Source organism: Micromys minutus (assembly GCF_963924665.1).
Source record: "Micromys minutus genome assembly, chromosome: 28".
NCBI lineage: Eukaryota > Metazoa > Chordata > Mammalia > Rodentia > Muridae > Micromys > Micromys minutus.
This window is the reverse complement of record NC_137963.1, coordinates 40,280,394-40,307,202: the sequence shown is the minus strand read 5'-3', so window position 1 is coordinate 40,307,202 and position 26,809 is coordinate 40,280,394. Positions and strand designations below refer to the sequence as shown.

The window sequence follows — 26,809 nt, the reverse complement described above, 5'->3', positions numbered from 1 at the left end:
CTGAACATTTATATTGATGAAACTTATGGCAATCTAAAAAAAATTAACAGTTTATGAAACAAACACATATGACTCGGGAAAGATCATCTGTTCAAAGTTATCCCAGGAGCAGAAAAATATTTGCTAAAGTTATCTGACTTTAGGTAGGGACAAGCCAGTAAGCATCCTGAACCCTAAAATAAGTATCAATATTTCAAAAATATAAGTATCAGACTCTAATGTTACCTTGTTGTATATATTAAGATTATTTGTTGTTTCTTATAGAACTCTTTAATCACTATAAAGAAATATAAAGTCTATATATTTTTTGCTAGCCAGAAAAATAGCCCAGTTCTAAGACATTCACATTTTTCTTTAGTTTTTTAAATTCATGCAACATCCCAAATACTTCAGTTATACAAGAAGAAATAAGGAAAAACAATCAACAAAAGCCTCTAGGATATCATTAAATCTTAACAACTTTATTGATATGGAATTCTCACTCTATAAAATAGCCATATAGAGTATGTAATTTAATAATTCTTACTATATTAAGAGGTATACAACCATCAATCACCACAATTCAATTTTAGAACATTTTTATCACACACAACTCCTTCCATTAAATTTTAAATGCATCTAAAAAGGAAGTGCTCTCCTAAAACATTCAACTCCATAAGTATCACAAATAAAATTAACCATAAGGAGAAGATTTGAGAGAAAATATTAACATTTTTTATAGAAATCTGAACTGTGGTTAGAACAGTCAAGAACACATGGTGGGGGGGGGGGCGCTTAGCATTTAAGAGCCCTGGCTACTCTTCCAGGGGACCCAGGTTCTACTCCCAGCACTCACATATCAGCTCCCAAATGTCTGTAACTCTCGTCTCAGGGAATCTGAAGCTCTTTTTGGGCTTCCTCAAGTAGCAGACATGCATGTAGTATAGGCAAAGCACTAATGTACATAAAGTAAATAAATATGAAACATTTTTTAAAGAATTCATGTTAGATGTATGGTACTGAGCCTGATACTACATGCAGCTAATGAGACCATGGATTTTTCTCTTCTTTTTTTCCTTGAGACAGGGTTTCTTTGTATAGGCCTGGTTGTTCTGAACTAGCTCTGTAGACCAGGTTAGCCTCAAACTCACAGAGGTCCACCTGCCTCCACCTCTGCCTCCTGAGTGCTAAGATTAGAAGGGCAAAACAAGCATGTTCTAGGAGCCACAGTGACAATGGCTCTTAATGACTTTAACGACTGTCACTGAGCTAAAAGCACTAACACCCAAGCCTTACAACCAGAATTTGATTACTTAAAACTGCCCCTCCCTAGAACGCCCTCAAATTGTCACCTGACTTCCACATATGTGAGTGGGTCTCTGTACTCAGATGCATCACACACACACAAATATATAGAGACAAGTTAAGAACAACAAAAACAGATACAATACAAACCCAAACATTTTCAATCACTTTTTATAAGTGTTTCTGTACCTCAGGTTAGGTACCTCAACACTTAAGATTCCTAAGAACACACACTAATACCCAAATTCCAAGAGGCAAAATAAAAGGTAAACAATACAGTTTATGCTTCTCTCTATAAGAGAACCAGTTATTTCCAACTCCAGGGACTAACCTATCTATAGTAACTGAGCTTTACAAAAGACAAAGGACAAGAGACAACTGCTTAAAACAACAGCTGCACAAGAACTAAAATAGATGGCACTCAATGGAATTCCTACCGCCAGAGGTGGATTCTGGACTATTACTGCCATATTACCAAAAAATAAAATAAAATAAAATAAACCTTTGAGATTATTTGTTTGCAACTGAAAAAAAAAATTAGTTCACTTTAGTCACCTAAAAATAAATGTAACAAAATTGCTGAACCCAGTCATCTTAAGTCAACACGGGTTTACTACTCTCTGAGTACTGAGGTTAATATTGGACAAGTAGTGACCAATGCTGGGTTTAGATGCCGTGGTTTATTTTTAAAACTTTAGTTTGTTCAATCTCAGGAAGTTGTCACTTAAAAATTTTTTGCCAGTTTTCAGCCCTAAAACCATGTCAACAAACCATATCCCATGTATTTACCTAGAAAAATAATGGCTACAATCAGTCTTTATAAATTCTCAAGCTGGCTGGGCAGTAGTGGAGCACACACTCAGGAGACAGAGGCAGGTGAATCTCTGAGTTTGAGGCAAACTAGGTCTATAAGGTTAAGTTCTGGGACAGCCAGGGATACAGAGAGAAACCTTTCTTAAAAAGCCAAAATAAACAAATAAATTTCCAAGCTGCTATGATTTCAGTCACGGTCAAGCCCCCTTGGAAACAGTTGCTCCTATGAAATCCGGAATTACCCACAAGGGGATGATTTTGAGGAAGTGTGATTTTAAAATAACCTCAGTCAGGAGTGGCAGTGCCTATCTTTGGTCCCAGTGGTCAGAAGGCACAGGTAGGCAGATCTCTGTGAGTTAAAGGCCAGTGAATGGATGTGTGTTTGTGTTTTAAGACAGGATCTTATGTAGCCCTGACAGCTTGGAACTCACTATATAAGCCAAATTGGCCTTGAACACACAGCAATTCATCTGCCTGTTTCCAGAGTGCTGGGATTAAAGGTATACACTACCACTTTTCCAGCCTTGTTTAACAAAACTTGTTAAGGATTTACAGTATACAAAGTTTGAACAAATTTTCTAAGTCTACATGAAGAAACTAGGTTAATACATCATAGACACTAGATGAGGAAGAGATATGAGAAAAGTTCAACCCTTCATTATACAAATAACAAAACTGCAACCTCTCAGCTCCTCCTGCACCATGCCTGCCTGGTTGCTGCCATGTTCTGTCTTGATGACACTGGACTGAATCTCTGGACCTGTAAGCCAACCCCAATTAAATGTTGTCCTTGGAGAGGCTGGAAAGATGGCTCAGTGGTTAAGAGCACTGACTGCTCTTCCAAAGGTCCTGAGTTCAATTCCCCGGTTCATTGCCTAGAACCCACATAAAAGGTCGCATGTGATACTGCAGATCTGTAACCCCAGCATTCCTAGGGAGAAATGAGAGTGTATGACTGAAATATCCTGGAGTATATACAGTGCAGCAGCAGAAACAAGCTGCCTAAACAACATAGGAAATGAGAATCAATTCCTCAAAGTTGTCCTCTGTCCTTCTCCCCCCCCCCCAAATATTAAGTGAAAAAAACCTTTAAGTCATATAATTGATTTCATTTTGCAAAGCACAGATAAAATGTGGTGATAGCTGGAGGTCACTAAATATAACAGGATGGTTTGTTTTAAGCAAATACATTTAGGGCTCTGATAAGAGGTATTTGCAGACCACATTACAAGGTGGGGAGAGCTGTAGCAACCAAGTCACAATTTTACCTTTCTAACTTTGTCTCCAAACAAACAAAACCCCCACACACAAACAAAAATTAAAATGAGAAGAGCAGTAAACAATGAACTAATAATGTAGGTATGCTAGTGGTCAGCTTGCCTGAATTCCCTCCCTACGGAATGTTGTCATCCACAGTGAACAAAGTCTTACTGCTCCCAACGTGGAAATGCCAACGCTCAATTTTCTGGCTCTTTTGTATATGAGATTAGGGTGTCCTCACTTCCACCTGCCCCCAAATCGACTTTGTCTAGAACAAGGAATGAAAGATAATCGAATCTATTTGTAGTGAGTTAAAGCCAACTGAACAAATATTTCTTTATAAAAAAAAAAAAAATCTACTATGCGTAAGGCATTGTGGGAAGGCTTGTCTTATCTCAGAGTCAAAATTAGACGAGAAAAAGGAGAATGAGGTTCCAGGAAGTTCACAAAACAGCCCAAAGTCGAATGGAAGCGCTCTGAAAGAATGGTGGTGTTCAGGATAATTGCTGAAGAAACCACAGACGGGGATGAAACGTTAGAGTGCGTGGAACCTCAGAGTCAGAGAAGCCAAGTTCTAGTTGCCCCACAAACACGACGCTCCGAGACAGGCGCACCCTCTCCCGCGCAGGCGCACGGCTTGGACTCCAGCCAAAGCCACCGCGTTCTCACCTCACGGCCTTCCGGGCTCCTCCTCAGACGACTTTCCCGGAGGGCCCAAGAATAAGTGCTGTCAGGAGAAAGCCCTAAGGTCGGGCGAGCCGAGCGTCCGGTCAACTCGCCCTAGGCGTCTGCCAGGCCGCATCTCTATGGCAACGCCACCAAGCGCTAGTTCGAACGCGCGCGCCGACGCCCGCCCGCCTGCGGTCCCGCAGCACCGACCAATGGTCATTCACGGAGCCTATCACCCGCTCCTCCAAAGGGCCAATCAGAGATCCGAAAAGACAGGGGGCGGTCCCCTTTCCATCAATGGTTCCGCTTAAGGAAAATCTCGCGACATACCCAGTCAGAAAACCGCTCCTCGGGGGCGGGTGGGAGCGCCGGATGCCCAATTGTGTGGCTCGCCTGAAGTGCAGCGGGGCTCTTCTGATTGGCTGGTGCGCTACGTCTCCGTTCGAGGGCCGCCTCCTGCCTCCGTGCTGCGGGTGAGTGCAGTCGGGCTGGGGGGCGTGAGGCGGATCGTATGAGCCTGAGCTGTTGCTGCGGGAACAGAGCTGGCAGTGAGGACAGTGTAGGCCAGGCCCCATCCACCCACTAGCAGGACCTCAGTTTATCTCTGAACCAGAGAGGACAAGGTTCAGTGGTGATGGCGTGGATCGGAAGAATTCTAGAGGCAGAGAGGTCCCGCTTTGGGACTAGCGAGTCAATCATTTCTTCTCCCTAGGCTTCAGTATTGCTTTGTAGTTATCGATTAAAGCCTGCCTGCATTCCAAGAGGTCTTAGGTTTTTCTTAAATGTTTACTTGTTTATTTGTGTTTGCGCACGCGCCTGACTCAGTTTATGCACCCCATGTGCATGCAAGGGCTCCCATAATCCAGAGGGTCTCGGACCCCAGGAGCTGGAGTTAAACGCGGTTGTGAGCCACCTGGTATAGTTTGATGGGAACCGAACCCCAGTTCTGTCGAAGAGTGGCAAGTGCTCTTCAGCCCCCAAAGATATAAAATCACAAGATTCCCATCTTTAAAAAAAAAAAAAAAAAAAAAAAAGCAAAACAGTTTAAATTTAGAAGAGTCAAGTTGCCAACGCAAAATGCTTAATGTCCAGCGGCGATTAAACTTAATGTTGTTAGAAATTAGGTGTGCATGCACTTGATTAACTATCCCAAAATATTTCTGAACAGTAGTTTTTCTTTTCTGGAAAATGCTAGGAATACCTCAACGGGTTGCAAAGAAGACTACGTGGGAAAAAAGTACTTGGTGAGTCTTAGCTTCTCAGGTAAAAAGGTACCACTAGCATTGTAGGAGCAAATACACTAGCCAGCATATATGCAGCTTCATGTGTTCTTTAATGGAGTGCTCATTTTAGTTCAAAAACTAATCATTCCGGGACTGGAGAGATGGTTCGGTGGTTAAGAGCCCTGCCTCGCTTCCAGAGAACTTTGAGTTCATTTCCCAGCACCCATGTCAAGTGACTCATAATTGCCTCTAACTCGTGCTCCAGGGAATCCATGGACCTCTTCTGACCTCTTCAGGCACTCACATACCACACACAACTGGTGGACACACAGACATAAACAAAAGTGATTCACTAATCAGTTAAAGAATAAAGATAATTCTTACAAGAAAGTAAATTCAGTATTCAAAAGAGGAGAAAATTGGCAATATCTATATTAAAAGGAATTAATCATGTTCATCTTTAAAAATTACTAATCCTTAGTGCAACACACAACCATTGTTTATCAGCTGTTTCACAAAAAGTAGAAGAGTGATAAAAATTTCCTGATTTGCTAGGTGTGGTAGTGCATGCCTTTATTCTCAGCAGAGGCAGGAAGGTCTCTGAGTTCTAGGATAGGTCTAAAAAGTGAGTTCCAGGACAGACAGGGCTGTTAAACAGATTGGGAAAATTCCTGATTCAACTGTCAGTAAAATACAGAGACATCTTCAGATGGTCTATTATGATACAGTATCTCTGTAAACACAGCTTTAAACTCTTAACAATGAGAAACATGTTACAAATGATGAGTGTCTTCAGGTAACAACCTGCACTTTAGCTAAGTGTCTTTCACAGCAGTGTCAGCTGTACTTTCCTATGTTGTACTAGTTTGGACTGAGAGAAGGTGAAGAAAATATTTGGAATACCAGATTGGAAAGGGGTGGTTAGATAGGTAAGTGTACCCAAATTCAAGGAAAGTGTCTTGTCTTAGTCAGGGTTTCTATGCTGTGATGAAACCATGGCCGAGAGCAATTTGAGGAAGAAAGGATTTATTTGGCTTACTTGTCCTTATCACAGTTCATCATTAAAAGAAGTCAGGACAGGAGGAATCTGGAGACAGGACCTGTGCAGGGACCGTGAAGGAATGCTGCTTACTGGCTTGCTCAGCCTGCTTTCTTTCTTTTTTTTTTTTTTAAGATTTATTTATTTACTATATATAAGTACACTGTAGCTGTCTTCAGACACACCAGAAGAGGGCATCAGATCTCATTACAGCTGGTTGTGAGCCACCATGTGGTTACTGGGATTTGAACTCAGGACCTCTGGAAGAACAGTCAGTGCTCTTAACCACTGAGCCATCTCACCAGCCCAAGCCTGCTTTCTTATTAAACCCAGGACCACCAGTGCAGGAATGGCTCCACCCAAAAAGGAGCCATCAAGCAGTAGTTAAGAAAATGTCCTATAGGTTTGCATACAGCCCAATCTCATAGTAACATTTCTTCAACTGAGGCTCCCTCTTCTCCAGTGAATCTAGTTTGTTTCAAGTTGACATGGAACTAGTTAACACAGGGGTTGTTGGAATATCTATGATAAAAACAATTCTTTTTTCTAATAGAAAATGTTCAGTTTAGGAAATGAAGAATGAGATCTCACTAAACCTTAGACCCAGTTTTCACTTACCTTGTGTGTAGTCTATAGCACTTCAAATTCAACTCAATTCAAAGGGAAATGGGTAGCTTCTTCCTCTTCCATCCAGTTACCCAAACCAGATGCCTCTTCTAGCAGCTCACAACTGTCTGTAACTCCAATTCCAGGAGATCTAACACCCCACACCAATGCATATATATGTTTTTTTAAAAAGATGGAAAAAAGCCTGTAACATGTCTTTTTGCCTGCAGTCTTTTCTGTCAGTTTGTTCTCTACTTACTTCCAAAATGCGTTTGTAAAATGTCAATCTGACCAAAATACACTCCACCTAAAACCAGTAGTCCTTATTGTCTACAGGATATGAATTAAGCCAGCCATGGTAGCATGACTTTAATCCTAACACTCCAAAGGCAGATGAATCACTTAGTTTGAAACCAGGCTGATTTGCATAGAGAGTTCTGGATCAGCAAGGGCTACATAGTGAGACCCTGTCTAAAATTAAAATAAAATAAAAAGCAGTATAAACTAAGCTGCTTACCAATAGAGGAGAGCTTTCCATATTCCTTCCTTGGTCTAGAGGGCCTCCTTGCTTCCGTTTCATATGGCCTGGTAAATTTAGTCATCCTTCAAAATCTTTATAATGGAGCTCCAGACCTGGCTCAATCTAGACATAAAGTATATGCTGCACAGGTTTGAGGATCTAAGTGACCCCAGCACCCAGGTGAAAAGCACGCACATCTGTACCAGGTACCCCTTTGACCTAAAGCTCCTCCTTTACTGTTTGTCTCAGACACCCTTATGGTGAATGAAACATTTTGTAACATCTGCTTAGATGCCTTTTGCTTTCATTGGGTTGTGAACCTCTAGAAAGGGAGATGTTTGTGGTGTTCAATTTTACATTCACCCTTCAATCCTGCCATACAGGACATACTCAGCAGACAACAGATGAGTGAAGGAAATCCCGTAGGCTCCAATATTACACTCACTTAAGTTTGCTTTCCATAGCTGAGCAGCAGGGGGCACTGAAAGGCCACGAAACAAATTTTTCCGTGAGCAGTATTTTTGTCCCAACCTTGTCTGACTTTGGTCTGATCCTAGAAACCACTGTCATTAAAGGTAAAAATCTGACTTCTCCCTCTACCAGATTGCAAAATGATTCCGCAGCTTGATGTCCTGGAGAAGGAGATGAATGGCAGATGCCCAGAGAAGGGTGTTTCTCATTTTTCATATGCCTAGATTTTTTTCTTTCTTTCTTCTTTTCTTCCTTTCAGTATTGTTACAAGAAAACATTCTCATAAACAGACACCTCATTGTTCCTCCAACAACAAGGAAGCTAGAGAGTTGCAGAGAAGCCCATCGTGATGTGGGGTCAGGAAGCAGTAGGCACATGGAGCTGCTTATGAGTGACCAGAGTTGCTCTTCCTCCTCTCTGGCCTATGCAGAATTTCTAGACACCAGGTTTAGAGGAAACATGTGGTTTCAGTTCCTGTTTCTCAGGAAACAGCAGTGGAGTCATGGACACTCTTGTCAAATAGGCCCTTTTAGGAGCCTAAGGCTAAACTTTCCCCACCTGAACTGGCTTTGGTTACCAGACAACCACCCAAAACTTATTCAGTGGAAAAGCTTTTATCCAGACGCCCTAAACCGTCTCCAGATGAGTACACATTAAAGACCAAGGATCATTAAAACTGGTGGTGATTTTATTAAGCATTTGTTCATGCTCTCAGAGCCATGTGCAACCTTAACCCTATTTAGTGATATGCAAGCTTTGGAGTTAGATTGCTTTAGATTCAAATTCACATTTCTAGCCATCATGCAAGTATTTTAATCTTTTTTTTTTTTTTTAATGAGACAGGACTCCTGTGGCTCTGAAAGACCTCAAATCTGTATGTAGTGAAATCTCGTATTAATATCCCAATCCTCTTGCCTCTCTGCCTTCCGATTACTGAGACTACAGGACAAGGTGCATGTCACGGAGCCTGGCTTAGTGTTTCTTAAGATTTCAGCTTAAGAAAGACACATTAGTGTGCACCTCTGTATTCATTTGGGAGGCAGAGAGAGGTAGGCCTCTGAGTTCAAGATCAGCCTGTTCTACATATCTTGTTCTGGAATATAGAGTAAGACTGTTTTAAAATCCAAGTTTCCTCATAAACTAACACACATCTTAAAGGATCATCCTTCAAGTTTGTTTGAGACAAGATCTCTAACACAAGGTTCTCCTGCTTCAGTCTCCTGAATGCTAGGATTATAGGCTTATACCTCCATGTCTAGCCTTAAAGGGTTGCCTAATAGCATTAGAAACTTTAGTTGTCAAAAAACTTTGCACAGTATAGGTGACATAGTATTATTACTTAATAGCATGGTGGCTTGAAACACTATGCTTTAAGGGATTTGGACCACCAGAAATGTGATGAGGATGTAAGGAATCTGTTGTAAAGGCTGAAGGAATAGCTCAATTGGAGACTGTGTACCTCAGATGTGCGAAGTTTGAGTTCAGTTTCTAACTCCACAAAAATAAATAAGTAAGCAAATAAAAATATGTTTTTGGGAGCTTTGAGGGGGGAGGGTAACTGCTTAGCATTCTTGATGAATATGGTGAACTATGGCAGCATACCATTTATCTGTGAATTCCTCACCCACCTACCCCTATATTGGTCCTGAATCTCCTAGGCTGTGAGGAAATTTTGTCTGTAAAGAAAGCCAAGAGCATTTTCCCTTAGCTTCTAGAACCTTCTGATGACATTGAGGGGTTTTTGGTTCAGGGTTTTTTTTTTCCCTAACCACCTCAGGCACTCTGCCACTTTTCTGAAGTGTGAATTGCCTGCTGTCAGCCGGGAGTTCTCACCTCCGCAATCCTGGCTGCAGGCATATTTGCATATTGGATGCTGTGTTCTTTAACCCCCTGAGGTTTCAATCCACTTGGAGAATGTATAAGAGCTGAATACTTTCAAGCCCCTGGATAGTGTCAGCTCCCTCTTCTCCAAAAAAACAAAACCAACAATAGCTCCATTGACTTTTATGCAAATGGTACTCTTCAAGAAAACACTGGGCTGTTTCCCAGGGCCCCAGAACATACTTAAACATTTGTTTGAGTGGGAGGTGGGGAAAGAGTTCTGTTGAGTCAATGAACATCTGTTAAGAGCTGGATTCCAAGGAAACAGACTGTGAGTCTGGTTCTTTCCTGCCAGAGGTACCTACAAGAGATAAGTAAGACCCAAATTGAGCCTTTTCAATTTGAGGCTTCCATGAATGAGAGGAGAGTTCGGGGATCGATGCAAAAGCAAGAGGTTTATTAGTCCAGTGCACTGGGGTGGCCTACATCCAGAGGAGAGTCAACCCCCGCTATCCATTGGTACAGTGTTTTATACACTTAATGATGGGTGGGCCACAGCAATGTTGATTAGGCATGCAAGCATTGGTGGGTTTAGTTGACTTTTTAATCAGTTGGCTACCGCCAATGTCGGTTGCATCTAAGGGCCCATGCCCTTCATTCCAGGGCTACCCAGATAAGGTAAACTCCCCTGGGAAGTGTTATGCCAGGGTCATAACTCTTCTCCTTCACTCCAGGGCTACCCAGATAAGGTTGAAGCACACCTGCTTGGAGAGTGTGGGACTTCGAAAGCCCTTAGTGTCCCTCAGATACATACCTAAAGTGACTTTGGTCAGTTTATATGTAGTTATACTAGAACTACATTTCCCAGAATTTCCCTTTTTAAAAATATTTTATTATTTTGTGTGTTTGAGTGTTTTGCCAACACATATGTCTGTATACCACATGCGTACCTGGTGCCCAAGGAAGTGGGGAGCCTCCATGTGGATGTTGGGAATCAAACCTGGGTCCTTTCCAAGAGCAAGTGTTCTTAACTACAGAGCCAAGTCAACAGCCCCAGCGTGTTGTGAAGCACAGAGTTGGCACGGTTGCAGTACATACACTCTAATAGCAGTCTGTTGGCTCACCTTGCTGGTGAAGGACAGCATCCAGGCCTGCGGAAATCTCACCTCATATGGAATCCTCTCCTTCAGCCCTTTTGCATCCTAGGTCAGATGGCATTCATCTGTAGAGGGCTCTGGGTTTACCTGCTGGTCACCCATGTCACCAAGCCTAGAAGCTATGAAAGAAGGAAGTCTAGGGTTGTAGTTTATCATTGTGGGTTCCAGTTATTTTCACAGGTCTCAGTTTGCTTTCGGTTTTGTCCTTGCTCTTTTCTGTTTCACATCCAACCCTGTCTCCAGATTGCTAATGCTATTAGTCTTTAGGCCCAACAGCATATGTGGAGGTGACTGACTTGCTTCCAAAATACACAAAATACAATTCTGAGCTGGACAGAGCTTGTGCAGAGATAGGAAGATCTCAAAATTGAGGATAGTTTGAACTACATAATGAGCTCAAGACTAAGCATGGTGTATATATTAATATCCTGTCATGAAAAACCAAGGGCTAGGAATATAGCATAATGGCTAGAGTACATGTCTAGGATGCAAAGATTCCAATGTTGATTCCCAGCAGCACACATACATCCCTTATAGTTCCTTATAATAAGTCCTTAAATTTCTCTGATTGAATCTGATGGTAGAGATTTGTGGAGTCATTACAAGTTAAAAGACTTTTCTATGGAGAAAAGGTGATACCTGAGCTGCTTCAAAAGTTAAAAATGGGAGCCAGAAACATGGCTTAACAGGTAAAGTACTTGCTGTATAAGTTTGAGGATGAATTTAATCACTGACTATATAGAAATAGGGGAGAATTCCACACATGTGCCATGTTGTGCCTATACTCCAGCACTAATAACTGTAAGTAATTCATTTTTAAAGGGATAAGTGGGAAGAGTTGTTTGTATGAAGTTTGGGATAGGCTTCCAGTTCACAGCTGATTTAAGCCAAGCAATTGAAAGGGGCAATGGGGAGTCCTCCCTTTTTAGAAGCATTGTATTCTCTGTGAGTTTAACATACATAGAGTGAGCATCTGTTCTTATCTGTTCTGACAGATTGTAGGCCCACTGTCTTCAGTGTGGCCTCTTGACACATTGCTAGAATGTACCTTTTCTACTAGACTGAGATTTTCTTCCCAGTCCTCTTCAAAAGAAAATACATTCCTCTCTTCTGTGGGTTTACATGGCCACCCAAGGCCCATCATTCTTGACCTTCATGAAAACACCTTTCTTGTCTCATACTCTATTTGTGGTGGTAGTGGTGAGGAGAAATATCCTGGGGTTTCCTGTTTTAGGAAGGGCAATAGCCTCTCTAGTCTTAGATTTCTCAGTTTACCCGGGGCTTCGACATACTTATATGGGGCTCTTCAAGGGGCAAGAGGAAGGTACTCTACATCTATTACTTTCTTTTTAAAAAATAATTTATTTAGTTTTGTTGTATGTGCACTGATACGAGGGTGTAATAACCCCTGTGCTGCAGTAAATATTAAATGGATGGCTTAACCTTTAATCAGCCCCCTCAGTCTCACTCCACAGATGCCACTCCAGTGTGGAGCCAAACACACACATTTGATCCCTACACCACTTGGCACTCTAGACCGCCTCTAAGGACTCAGGCGCGGTTCACTCCATCACCCCTGTTGCTTCTGTCCCAGGTGGATAAGACCATCCTGGAGTGTTCCATTTCTCCATTGTCTGGCACAAACATGATTCCAAAGCCTGGAAACCTTTTCAGGAAGATTTATATATTAAATTCTCAATCCACAAACCCACTACACAATAAGCTTACACCCAAATGACAAAGATACAAACTGCCCTTCTATATGAGATAAAAAGACTTATAGAATCCTTTAAAAATATTCATATCTACCTATTGCCAATTAAATCCACCTGGATCTAGATCCTTTTCTCCAGCTCCATCTTGATTCCTCCCCAATCTCCTTTCTGCTTCCTGCCTCTACTTCTGCTCCTCAACCTTTCCCCACCTTTATCATGTTCAATCATGTATCGCCTTAACATAAGTCCACACCACTGGAGCTGGAGTTACATTAGTTGTGAGCTTTCATGTATGTGCTGGGAATTGAACCAGGTCCCTTGGAAGAAGAGCCAGTGCTCTTATCACTGAACCATCTCTTCAGCCCCATCTATCACTTTTTAATCATCCTTATAGGAGGGACAGAGGATCAGTTCTGTTTCTTCGTGAATTCTAAATCATGATTAAGATCTTTGTTGAGTAGTTATGTGGTGACAAGGTGTTTCCAGAGTGTGGAATGTTCTCGGCATAAATAAGGAGTCAGGAAATAGAACATGGTGCTTTGGAAAGCCTAAGTACTACTACTTTACATACGAATTTTTAACTCAAAAAAGAACTCATTATACATATTCTGTACCATACTTTCCTCAATTAATATATCCAAAAATATTTTCTTACAGCCAGAACATTTGGTTCTACCCTATTTTTAATGGTGTGTGTGTGTGTGTGTGTGTGTGTGTGTGTGTGTGTGTACTACAGAGATAGATGTGTGTACTGAAATGTAATTAGCCATTACCACACCAATGGATTTTTTTTTGGTGTAAAAAAGGACATTTATAGAGACCCTCTCTCCAAAAACTTTTTATTATTATTATTTTTGGTTGTATGTGTGAGTGTAGTGCCCACAGAGTCCAGAGGCAACGAATTTGCCTGAAAATGTGGTTACGGGTGGTTGTGAACTATCCTGTGATGATGTGAGGAACAAACTTGGGTCCTCTGAAAGAGCATCTTAACTGCTGAGCCATCTGGTCATCCCTCTTTCCTTTTGATATTACAAGATTTCTGTGAATATCCTGTGTGTGCGTCTTTTTAATGGCACCAATTAGCCCAAGCTATGTAGTGATCCTCTCGCCCTCAACTCTCAAGTACTGAGATTACAGATATGAATCACCATGCCTAGTCTCATGTGTGCAGGGTCTCACTGGCTGGGCTAGAACTCACTATTTATACCAGGCTGGCCTCAAACTCACAGAGCTTCGGAGTATGGAGATTAAAGGTGTGTACTAAAACACCCCCATACACAGTGTTTCTTAAAACACTGAGTTCATTTCTAATCCTTAAGCCCTTCCTAACCAATGATTTGAGTGTCTAAGTTTGTAACTTGGTGATAAAACACTTGTCTAATATTTGTGAGGCCTTTACTTTGATCCCAGCCACAAAGTGGGGGGGTGGGGGGGCAAAAAGAGAGGAGTAGGGTGGGAGAGGTGTTTGGTTTATCCCTAAAATAGCATTTAGCCTTCCTGCAAATTAATCTGGAAGAGGTGTTTGGGCCTGACTTCTATGCCTTTGACAGCTCAAAGTATGTCTTTTGTTGGTTTGTTCTTTTGTTTGAGACAGGATTTTGCTATGTAGCCCAGTCAGACCTCAAATTTACAGTGATTCTCCTGCTTCAGCCTCCCTGGTGCTGGGATTACAGGTGCATGTCATCATGACTGGCAGGCCATCTTGATTGGACATCAACAAGGGAACATAGCATGTAGCAGGTGACTTCTTTCCGTTCTGCCATCCTACTTTAGGACCTTTGCCTAGACATTAACCTTCACCTGAGCCACATTCTCCTCTCCTCTGTGGAGGAGTTACCTTTCCACCCTCTTCTCTGCTCCAAGCTCCCTTCTTTCAATAAGCCTGCTATAATCCCTCATAGGAGGTCAGATCTTTGGCTATCACATTTTTTCTTTTGTGACCTGTACCTTAGTGTGTGCATATGTGTTTTTGCAGGAGTGCATGTGGATGTGGGTGTGTTCTGTGGCACATATTTAAACATCAGAAAGCAACTTTTCTGGTGTTTATTCTTTACATGGGTTGTCAGACTTGTGGAGCATGCACTTTACCCCTTGAGCCATTTTAACCTCCCCCTTCCAGACCTTATTCCACACACAGAGAAATCTACTGAGTTTTAATATGTGCCACACACTGTTCTAACACACTAGAGTTAACTCACAGTTAGGCACACACATTAAGAGCTCAGGAGACAGAGGCAGGTCAATCTCTGAATCTGAGGCTAGCCAGGGCTACATTAATGAGACACTCCCTATCTCAAGAAATAAAGAGAAAAATGAAAGAAAATTAAATAATGATCCTGTAGTTCTCATCTACCTCTTCAGATAGAACTGCTCCTTCCACAGTTAGTGTCAGAGCTAAACCCAAATCTAGGGCCAGATTCATGCTGTGAATGATTTTGATAATTTGTCTCTGCTACTTTTCATCTGAACTGTATGCATATATGATTTACTAGACATGGATATGAGCCTGAAAATGGACAAAAGTGACTTGATATACCAGGATACCTAAGTGACTCCACTGAGTCATGAGAAAATACCTTAGAGTCTCTGCTTTAGGAACTCAGGATATAGGCTGAGAGAAAGGGGGCTGTGAGTTTGATTATACTACTTCCATTGCATTCTCTGATTCCTAGCATCTTTTCTGTCTCAGTGAATTTGTTTCTGAGTTTGTAGTCTCATAACTACTACACACAAGCCCTGAGTTTAACAGGGATCTTGAGGTAGAGGCCTCTGGACTAGAGTAATTCCCAGGATCCTGTAGTTGCACACAAAGGTTTGTCCCTGATTTCTGGATTCCCCTCTGTTAGATTTCTGTTGCCATGACAAAACACCGTAACCAAGAGCAACTTGAGGAGGAAAGAGTTTATTTCAGTTTATAGTTCATCATGCAGGAAACTCAAGACAAACCTAGAGGAAGAAACCAAAGCAGAGGAATGCTGCTTACTGGCTTTCTCCCCATGGCTTGCTCAGCCTGCTTGCTTTGTTTGTTTGTTTGTTTATGGAGATAGGGTTTCTCTGTATAACCATGGCTTGTCCTGGAACTGCCTCTAAACCTCAAACTCAGAGAATTCCACCTGCTTCTGTCTCTCCTCTTCCTGAGCTCTGGGATTAAAGGCATGTACTGCCCTGACTATTCAGCCTGTTTCTTATACAACCCAATTCTACTTTTGTAGGGAAGACACCACCTCCAGTGTGCTGTGCTGGGCCTTCTCCCATAAACCATTAATCAAGAAAATGTTCCACAGGCTTGCCTGCTGGTCAGTCTTCTGGAGGCATTTTTCTCAACTGAAGCATCCTCCTCTGGAGATGACAAGTTTCTGTCATGTTGACAGTGACTAACCTCCATTCCTTGGCTGCTGCTTTTTGTAGTGTGTGAGATTATGGTTAGCCTGTCCTTGCTATTCTTCAGCTACTGTCCCCCCATGAGTGAATTTGGCTGTGTGTAGTAGTTATGAGACTACAGTGTTTCACTGTTTTTTTCAGCTTCATAGACAGATCATGGCCCTGAGAGCATGTGGCTTGATCATCTTCCGAAGACACCTCGTTCCCAACCACAGCACAATTGAATTCCTGCTGCTGCAGGCATCAGATGGCATTCATCACTGGACTCCTCCCAAAGGTTTGGGGACAGCTGTTTGTCTGGGGGTTGGGGAGATGCCAAGCTTGGCTCAGGAATCTACCCTGCCAGGCCCCTGCAAGGCTTGTTTTTCAGTGACTGTACAGCAGGAAGAGGTGGCAGAGGCAGAGGCACTTAACCCTTTCTCTGTGTAAGGCCTCCAGGCCAGCTCAGAGCTAGAAATAGAATTCTGCGACTAACCCAAGGCAGACACAGCATCTGGTGTTTTTATATCACTGGCCCATGAATGACTCGACAGGAGAAGAACCACTGGGCTGGGGACTGAGAATGTTGAAGTTGAGTAATGACTGGGCTGAGTCTATCAAAGCTGAGGTTGACTTTAAAATCACAAGTTTTCTTCCTGCCACTTTTTCTGATTTAATGTGATCAAGTGCCTTTGCTTCTTTGTTTAGTGTTCCCTCACTGGGGTTTTCTTATGTGGACCACATGTCCAGGAAGTATGACTCCTGGAAGTGTCAGAAGCTCAGAGGAACTGGGTCTCCTAACCATAGGTTATCTGCACATTCTGGCAGTGATGGAAGGAAAAGAGTCTCAGGGTCCTTTCAGCCCAAAAGGATATGAAGATCATAGAGCCCTCAGCAGCCACTTTTGCCCTGGGTTCCTCACTTAGAACCAAGGATAGAGCTAGTCAGGAGGCAGAACAGTAAAGACCAGTGGCCTGGAGCCTTTGACATGGCCAAGATGTGTTTGTAAGCAGGTTAGTTTTCATCCACCAGCATTCTGGATGCTGTCTTAAGGGTACAGAAGATTTGGATGTTCCAAAAGGAGAATGCAGGCATGACCTGAGGAGCCTGTACCCACTGAGTATGTATTTTCATAAATCTTCTCTGAAACCCATACCCAAGCTACTGGGTGTGTCTCACTTTTTCTGAATGCCCCTTTTTCTGTTAATCCTCATGCTGCCAGATGGTGGTGGTGGCAGTGGTGGCAGTGGTGGCAGTGATACATGCACTTGGGGAGCAGAAGCAAGTGGATTTCAGAGTTCAAGGCCAGTCTGGTCTGCAGAGCAAGTTCCAGGACAGCCAGGACTACACAGAGAAACTGTGACTTAAAAAACAAAAAGAAGAAGCATCCCATGCTTATGTTATTCATATCCAGCTCTGTTCAGATGGAGGTGGATGGGGGTGGTGAAGCCACCCTTGATTGAGGCCATTGGGATGGCCCCAGCGAGCAAGAACAGATTGGCTCTGGCAGTGGCTGGGATGAGGACCCAGGTAAACAGCCACAGATAGACAGAAACAGCATAGGCTGGGGAGGCACAGACAGGTCTGAGATTGGGAGAAAACAAACCACAGAAGAAATGTTCACACATTTTGAGTTGCACAGGGAAGAACAAGGTAAAAGAGAGGTGTCCCAAATACCATAAATAGGAATATTCACACTTATCTCCTGATCACCAGGGTCACACCAGGAGATGTCAAAGGACTGCTCCTAATCAGGTCCTTCTTTGCCCTGCTTAGCATTCATAGGTAGCAAACTGAGTAGATGTTCCTGGGAGGGATGTGTTCACACTCGAAGACATCTGGAAGGGACATCCTGAGTCAGTGTTTCCTGTCACCATCGGTGTCCCTTCTACTTTCCTTCAGTACATTATACTGTGTCTTTGTGTACACTGTAGGAAGTGCTGTGCAGAAAACTTTCCCCAGAAGTGGGAGCTAGATGAATTTTGTAAGTGCTAAGTTCCTATTTTCCATCCTGCAGCCTATAGGCTCCTGTGCAGACCCCTGGGAAGAACACCTAGTGTATAGCTCCACCTCCAGGCCAAGAAGGGAACAGCTATTAGTTCCTGCTCCCTATGAGCTCCTGAACCAGGAGAGGCCCCTCAACAACTTGCCAGAGCAAGGAGTAGATACTGGTTACCAGAACCCTCTCATTGCTTCTGGGCCTTTCTGAGACACTAAGAATTTGTGGGAAAGGCCTAGGGATAAAGCTAGGAACCACTATAGTCTGCAGAGCTTCAAGTTCTGCTTCAACAGTTTCTTGGCAGCTGTCTGCTTGGATTTGGGTCTTGCCAACAAATTTCCTTAGAACTGGCTCTTGGCTTGTTCTTAGTCTTAAGTTCCCATCAGGACTTTCCCTGTGAATCTGAAATCTGGCCTTGCTCAGTTAGAAAGATGAAAACAATTTGAAAAGGCCTTGATGGCTACTTGGAAACAGCTGCTGGTGCAGCGGTGGAGCCTGTGCCTGCTAACTGTGGAAGGTTCGTCCTCACTGGATTCTTCAGCTAGCCCCCACTCTGCCAGGAGACTCCCCCCTTGGAAAAATTAGTTTAAGATCGCCAAGGGAAAAAAGTCCCTGTGAAAAATAGAGGGAGGAAGCTAAAAGAACAGGAAAGCAGAGATCTGAGGAAAGCCATCTCAACACCTGAAGGCAGTAAGTAAGTAATCCTGGGATGCAGATTTAGCTCAGCGGTAGAGCGTTTACTTCCTAAGCACACAGTCCCATAGACAGCACAGCAAAAACTGGAAGAAGTGTCTAAGTCTGACCTTCTGGACACATTTGTTTCACTCTACAAAGATAGAATAGGTAGAAGGGATTTATTTCTGACTCTGAGAACCAGACACTATATGCCTTACAGCTCTTCCTAGGCATATTAGGATACTGACCATCTCCTGACTTCCTTTAGCGCAGGAACTCCTAGGAAAGTCACTGGAGACCCTATCTTTATATCATCTGTCCTGGAAAAATCCAGCTTCTGTTAGTATTGAAGATCTCTTCTTTATCTTTTTCTAACCAGGCCATGTCGACCCAGGAGAGAATGACTTAGAAACAGCCCTTCGAGAGACTCAGGAAGAAACAGGCATAGAAGCAAGCCAGCTGACCATCATTGAGGGGTTCAGAAGGGAGCTCAATTATGTGGCCAGGCAGAAGCCTAAAACAGTCATTTACTGGCTAGCAGAAGTGAAAGACCACAATGTGGAGATCCGCCTCTCCCAGGAGCATCAAGCCTACCGCTGGCTAGGGCTGGATGAAGCCTGCCATTTGGCTCAATTCAAGGAAATGCAGGCAACACTCCAAGAAGGACACCAATTTCTCTGCTCCACACTGGCCTGAGCTGACCAGAACAAATGCTTCCATTGCATCCTTGAGGGTTTTTTGAGATGAACCCGCCCTTCCATCTAGGGAAGGATGTGCAGGTCTTTGGCTTGTTACAACCAAGAGCAGATAGGTTAGTGAAATTAAATTAACTCGGCACTCAGAGCAAGGAAGCCCTGGATTCAGTCCCTAACATTGAAAATATTACTTTAAAAATAAGAGCAAGCAAGGGTTTTAGCTAAGTTAAAAAGCAAAGGAGGGATACGGTGTTTAAAATGTCAGCCCTGAAGCATCTCTTTGTCATTTATAAATAAACTTCAAGCAACTTATATGCCCTTTTAACCTATGTTTCTTTCTTGGATTCACGTCATTGGTTGGGGAAAAGAAAATTGAAGTGAGTCAGAACTTTAGATTTAACCAAAGAGAATTCTTGGACCATTTGGCCATTCGAAGTTGTGTAAACCGTAGGAAACTGTATGTCTAAATACTATACCTGAAAAAGCCAAGGGCTAAGGGAAGGGACTGGAAGAAACCCAGTGCATTTTGGGTAACCCCTCTGCTTCTGCAACTCCATGCATCTCCTCCCGCACATGCAGATCCTAGAGTTGGAATTTTCAAGCCACAGAACTGGATGGAGTGCAGAAACTGAGCATTTTATTCAGATATCTCTCCAGTACCCACATATTTTCTAGGTGCATAAGGAATGTTTCAGCTCTAAACCTTTAGGCTGCCTGAGCCAAAACAGGAGGTGGGAAACAGGCAACCCTGGACCATCAGGTTAGTACCACTGTGCCCTCACCTGTTATCCTTGCCTCCACAGTGATGAGCCTGGTTAGCATGATTGGAGTAGAGAATGAGACATGCCCATATTTCCAGGCTCTGCCTAGGTCACGTCATTAACCTATGCTCCTCACCCAGAACTACCTTTCCCACGTTCAGCAGACTTAGCATTGCCATCTCTTCCTAACCTATTGGAAACTGTCTGTTGGCTTTCTTCACAGCGCCACTGTAAAACCCTGAAGTGCAAGGGTTTGGTCTCAGCCTTCTGTTGTTTTGCTACTCAGGCTTAAGGAATGCTGAGGCAGGCGTTAGATCTTAGAGCCCTTCCAGAAGCTGCTAGCATCAAGGTTCATGTGGACTTTTATTAGATTTTATTTTATTCATTGTTGCCCAGTGAAGTGCAGAAGACTGGAGGGGAAGGGGCATTGGCAAAGGTCAACATGGATTACCAAAGTCAAGCACAGCCTCCCCAAAGGAAGGAGAACAGTCACCCGGTCTTCAGCAGGCTTCCAGATGTTTCCAGTCACTGATTCTCCGTAGACAGGGCAATACTAGTGAACAGATCTTGGAGCACAGCCAAGAACCTAAATGGTTTGTTCCTCGCCCCTTTGAGCAGCACTCTCCAAAGGAGGCCTGCTGCAGGAAGTTTTTGGAGCTTAATGTTCTCTTCCAGGCCAGCAGGGACCACATCCCACTGATTTAATAAATGCCTGCTGGGCAGTGGTGCCAAACCACAGGCAGGCTGCCTCCTAACAAGGACTGGCCAGACAGCCCTGTGCTCTTAGAACAGGGGGCTGGAATCTGAAAATTCTAAAACCTCATACATCAAAGATGGAAGGGACTGCAAATGACCTGATCTTACTGTTCATTTTTATTGCACGGGAAAATGTATGTCATACACACGGTGTCATATGTCTGTAGAGGCTCGGCACTTTAGAGGCTGAGGCAGGATCATTGCTGAGAGTGCAAGACCAGCCTGAGCTACAAGAAACAGAAATGGCTCAGCTATTAAGAGCACAGACTGCTCTTCCAGAGGTCCTGAGTTCAACTCCCAGCAACCACATGGTAGCTCACAACCATCTGTAATGAGATCTGGTGCCCTCCTCTGGTGTGTGAAGACAGCTACACTGGACTCATAGAAATAATTAAAAAAAAAAAAAAAAAAAAAAAAAAAAAAAAAAAAAAAGCACTGCCTGTTCTTCCAGAGGACATAGGCTTGAGTCCTAGCACCCACATGATGGCTCACAACCATCTGTAATTCCAGTTCCAGAGGATCCAATGTCCTCTTCTGGACATGGTACATAAACATCCATTTAGGCAAAGTGCTCATACACATAAAATCTTTGTTTTTTTTTCTGTGTAACCCTGGATGTCCCGGAACTCACTCTGTAGACCAGGCTAGCCTTGAATTTATAGACATCTGCCTGGCCCTCTGCCTCCCAAGAGCTGGAATTAATAAGTATGGGGCCACCATTGCTTGGAAATTTTTTTAATCTTTAAGAAAGGGAGGGAGGGAGGAAGGAAGGAACTAAAATAGAAGCAGCAGACAGAAAGGAGAAAGTGGGGAGGAGGAAGAAAAGTCAGTGCTTGGTCTTGGAAGTTGTCTATATGTAGGGAAGCTTTGAAAGGTGCCACAGGGAAAATCCTTTAGAATATAGAAAGGCTGAGATGGCTCAGTGTTAAAAGTGCTTGCTATGCCTGCCTAACAGCCTGAGTTTGATCCCTAGAGTCCAGAGGGAAGAAGAGAACCAATTCCTACACTTGTCCTCTGACATCTGCACACATGCCATGGCATGCCCACGTCCACTCCCATACATCCCATCATTGTCAATTTGAATACCTTACAGTTTTGGAGACATTCCTCTGGTCCTTACAGAGTGCTCCATTAAAACGTAGATTCAGAGGGCTGGAGAGATGGCTTAGAGAATAAGAGCATTGAGTTCCATTCCCAGCACCTGCGTGGGACTTTCCTCTTCTGACTTCCATGGGCACAAGGCATACCTGTGGTATACACTTGGTACACATATATACATACAGGCAAGCTCCTTGGATACATAAAAATTAAACACAAGAACAAATCAGTCGTGGCAATATTTATCTATAATCTTACAAGTGGCCTCTCCTTGACTTCTTACAGTGCAAGCTTCAGCTGCTTTTCATAACTCCTTCATCTCCTAAAACCTGTGCTGACCCCCCCAAGGAAACTATGCTAAGAAGTTTGTCTCGATGTTGGTCTCTTAACACAACTGGTTCTTCAACACAAGCTGACCAGAATCACAGATTCCTAATTCTAGAGATCAAATGGCCCCCATGGAGTCTTTTAGGAACTCTCAGACTTTCCTCTGTAACTTTACAAGCCAGGCCTTCAGCATCTGCCCTTCTAGCATTGTCTTCTGAGTCCCCACATGCATTAGGATTACCACTGACATGATGAAAAGCCATGACCAAAAACCAGTTGTGGAGGAAAGGGTTTGTCTGGCGTTACACTTCCACATTGCAGTCCATCACTGAAGGGAGCCGGGACAAGAATTCAAACAGTGGGAACCTGAAGGTTGGAGCTGATGTGAAGGCCACAGAGGGGTGCTCATTACTGGCTTGCACATCTTACTTGTAGAATCCAGCCTGCCCCCATCAATCATTAAGAAAATACCCTAGGGCTGAAGAGATGGCTCAGCAGTTAAGAGCACTGGGTGTTCTTACAGAGAATCTGGGTTCAATTCCCAGCACCCCATCTGCTCACAAATGTCTGTGACTCCAAGAACTGACACCCTAACATACAGGCAGAACACCAATGCATATAAAAACGAAACAAACACAGTGCTCGCTTCGGCAGCACATATACTAAAATTGGAATGATACATAGAAGATTAATTAGCATGACCCCTGCCCTATAGCTCCTTTTTTTTTTTTTTTAAGCTACAGTTTATTCCAAGCACAGCACCGCCAGAAGACTCGCACACACGCTATTTGGTGTTGGTTCTCCTTGCACTCTGTTAAGGCAGTGGTTTCCACAGGTCAGTTCATGGCAGTTTGCTTTGCAACTCCATTGTTTTTTTTCTGGGAACATCTCACTTCATTCCCTGAAATTAGTGCTTTTAGTTCCGAGCTCTGGAGGCTGAGCTGGGACCTGGGGGCTCTTCCAGGTTACAACTTCATCTTATAGAGACCTTTTCTCCATTTGTAGTCCACTCCTTTCAGATAACTCTAGCATGTGTCAAGTTGACATAAGCTTAGCCAGCACATCATACTAGCTCATTAAGCGCTGAACTCACAATGACTTTTCTGGCCCAAAGTTCCCAAGTCTTTCACATGTATCAGAAGAGAAATGAATAGTCTTCCCTAATATCTCAAGAGAGCTTGCTTTGGGGATAAAGCTTCAACAAGAATCACCCTTTCTTTAAGAAATCCTTAATCATCGTTGTCAAGTCTAGAGCTCCAAAAGTCCTGCTTCCTTCAAAAGCTTCCCTAGGATGCTCAAAGATCCCTGTGTTCCATTCCTCTTAAGCCACTTTCTCATCCTCAAACTCATGTTGCCTATTAAGAAGCCACTTCTTTCGTATGCCTGCCTTGTTAGTTGTCCCACTGTTAGCTCAGGGATGCCCCAGACTTTCTTACAACTTGTCCAGTTCACTTAGCCTCTGGCCCCGGCTGTTCCCTCCTTCCTTCTCACATACATTCTGTGTCTGAGACATATAATCAAAACACCATCATTGTGAAGCAAAGGCAGAGGACTGAGGGAAGGAGTGTGGCTCAGTGGTGTCTGAGGAGATATCTGCTGTTACTATTTTGATATGTGATCTTTATAAGTCTCAGACTCTCCAGCTTCATTTTCCTTGTGTACTGCAACTCTTGGAACAAACACAAGGCGGGGAGAATAGTCAACATGGCCGTTTCTGAAATCAGATTACCCTGGTGCTCTTCTTTAATCCTATGGGACTCTAGCCCATGGAATGCTGCTGCCAACATTCAGGGTAGGTCTTCCCAGAGTTTAAACCTCTCTAAAAATGCCTTCAGAAATAAATCCAGAGCTGTGTTTCTTAGGTGATTCCAACCCAGTCAAGTAGACAAAGAAGATTAACACACACACACACACACACACACCACTTTAACTGTTGACTTGGGGTGCTGATGTAGGTATATATACATCAGTATGTTTGAAATTTTCTCTTGAGAAATATCGGGAAGTGGCAGATTATAGATCCAGCTCATCAGAAGAAGTGAGGCAAGAAGGTCACTTTAGCTTAAGAGTTGGAGGTCCACCTGGACATCGTTGCTTGACTCTGATCTTTTGAATGCCAGGGGGAGTGGCAGGGGTCAGGAGTGGGGCTGGGGGAGACAGTTGGATCTTTGTGAGTTCTGGGCCAGCCTGTTCTACAGAGTGAGTTCCCTTATGAAATGGTTAAATCTGGCTGATTAACATATACCTCACCTCGTTGCTATTGTTCATTCTCTTAACATAGTCGACACAGGGATGGGGATAAAGCTCCATTGCCACAGTGCTAGCCACACATATACTATATTTGGCAAGTTCTCCTTTAATCCCAGCACTCGAGGCAGGTGCAGGCAGATCCCTGTCAGTTCATAAGTTTATCTGGCAATTTAGAAGATAAGTTTCGGGAAAAATGTTTCTGGGCAAGGAAAGAAGGAGCGATAATTGTCCTTTTATTTCTCATTTTATGAATTTTCCAAGTGTTCCAAAACAATATTACCTTTGTAAAAAAAATCATAGCTTTTAAAACATTTTATTTATATTTATTGTGCCTGTTAGTAAAAGGCTTGTTTTGCTTGTTTTTGTTTTGATTTTGGGCTTCTTACATTTTTTGATTTATCATACATATATGAGTATGAGTACACTGTCTTCAGACACACCAGAAGAGGGCATCAGATTCCATTACAGATGGTTGAGAGCCACCGTGGGTTGCTGGGATTTGAACTCAGGATCTCTTGAGGAGCAGTCAATGTTCTCAACTACTGAGCCATCTCTCCAGCCCACAAGTGGTAAGTTATAAGCCATCTGACATGGGTGCTGGGAACCAAACCCCTATCCTTTGGAAGAGCAGCAAACTCGAACTGCTGAGCTATCTCTCCAGACAGCCCCTCTCCACCTAAAATATTCTTTGAAAAAAGAAAGAAGATTCCTGAGCTGGACGTGTAGTGCATGTAGTTCAGTGCTAGAATGTTCCATCAGCATATAAGAGCCCCAGTGCCACACACAAACAAAATATGTTTGAAATATAGTTTAATGTGGGGGTTTACTTCTGGATTCTCAACCCCATTACACTGGATTTATCCCACTGAAATGTGTATTGGGTTTTGCTTGTATGCGCACCTGTGCACCAGGAGAGTGGTTACTGCCTTTAGAAGTCAGTCCCCGGGATCTGGAGTGTCAGATGCTTGTGAGCCATCATATGGCTACTGGGAACTGAACCCAGGTCTTCTGGAAGAGCAGCTGCTGCCCTCAGTCATGGAGTCATCACCCTAGCCCTTCATTTTCAATAAAAATTTTCTCATGTGTGTGGGGGTATTGAGGGTGGGAGGGGAGTTGCACATGTACCACTGTGTACATGTGGATGTCAGAGGACAACTTAGTAGACTCAGTTCTGGTCTCCACTTTTATGTGGTTTCTAGTGATTGCCTAGTTCCAGATGTATGTGTGCAGAGGATACACATACTTTACCCAGTGAGATGACAGCTTATCCTTACTGTATTATATGTCTTCTTGTTTGTTTGTTTGTTTGTTCTTTTTCAAGACAGGGTCTTGCTATGTAGCTCTGGCTGTCCTCGAACTCATCAGGTAAACCAGATATCCACCTGCCTCTGCCTCCCAAGTGCTGGGAATTAAAGAACTGTGTCACCACGTCCTGCAATACACATCTGTCTTGATGCTAGTATCACATTACCTTTATTATATTTTGTAGTTAGTACAAAAATTGTAAACTATGAGTCCTCAAACTTTGTTCTTTTTCAAGATCACCTTGGCTATTCTGGGTCCCTTAGATTTCCCTATGAATTTTATCTATTTACTTATTTATTTACTTTTGATATAGGGTCTTTTTTTTTATAGTTCTGGCTGACCTAGAACTTACCAGCATGGCCTCAAACTCACAGAGATCTACCTGCCTCTACTTCTCAAGTGCTGGGGTTGATTAAAGGTAAATGCTACCACACCAGGATTCCTATGAATTTTAGATCAACTTGATTTCCACAAATAATTTGGCAGGAATTTTGGTAGGTACTATACTGAATCTGTATGTTAATTCAGTATTGCCATCTTCACAGTGGTAAATATTAAAAATTTATGACCAGGTCTTTACTTCTATCTAGGTTATCTTTAAAGTCTTTCAGCACTGTGTATAGTTTCCAATGTACAGCTTTACATTCCTTTTGCTAATTCCTTTAAAAAATATTTTAAGCCAGGCATAGAATCTCTATAGTGCCTCTAATATCAGCACTTGGGAAGCTGAAGCAGGAGAGTTGTGTTTGAGGTCAGCTTGTAGAGATCACATGGTGGCTCACAAGCATCTGACACTCCAGTTCCGGGGAACTGACCTTCAGACCTCTAAAAGCAGTAGCACTCACCTGATACACAGGTGCACATACAGGCAAAACCCAATACACACACACACACACACACACACACACACACACACACACACAGAATGGGATAAAAAAAAAAAGCAAATGTGGTGGTGGTGGAGGTGGAGTCAGCAGAGGAGTTAATTCAAGGTCATTCTCAGTT

At 43.0% G+C, this 26,809-nt stretch overlaps 1 protein-coding gene across 3 annotated transcripts; it reads left to right on the top strand.

The window, feature by feature from the left end:
- The first annotated feature begins 4,472 nt into the window (after positions 1–4,472).
- NUDT2 (nudix hydrolase 2) lies at positions 4,473–19,632 on the top strand. Of its 3 annotated transcripts, none has more exons than XM_080939968.1 (5): positions 4,473–4,499; positions 5,222–5,270; positions 14,173–14,318; positions 16,101–16,236; positions 18,992–19,632. In XM_080939968.1, exons 4-5 carry the CDS (start codon positions 16,116–16,118, stop codon positions 19,306–19,308), a joined length of 438 nt encoding a protein of 145 aa, XP_080796094.1. In that variant the 5' UTR covers positions 4,473–4,499; positions 5,222–5,270; positions 14,173–14,318; positions 16,101–16,115; the 3' UTR covers positions 19,309–19,632. The 3 variants fall into 3 exon arrangements, with proteins under 3 accessions (XP_080796094.1, XP_080796095.1, XP_080796096.1); XM_080939969.1 differs by having other exon boundaries at positions 4,475–4,499; positions 14,229–14,318; XM_080939970.1 differs by lacking the exon at positions 14,173–14,318 and having other exon boundaries at positions 4,479–4,499.
- Positions 19,633–26,809: the final 7,177 nt, after the last annotated feature.

Bases quoted from the DNA above. Each gene is read 5' to 3' on its own strand.
- NUDT2 (XM_080939968.1), top strand. From the start codon at position 16,116: ATGGCCCTGAGAGCATGTGGCTTGATCATCTTCCGAAGACACCTCGTT. The intron at 16,237-18,991 runs GTTTGGGGACAG...TTTTCTAACCAG, and splicing joins TCACTGGACTCCTCCCAAAG to GCCATGTCGACCCAGGAGAG.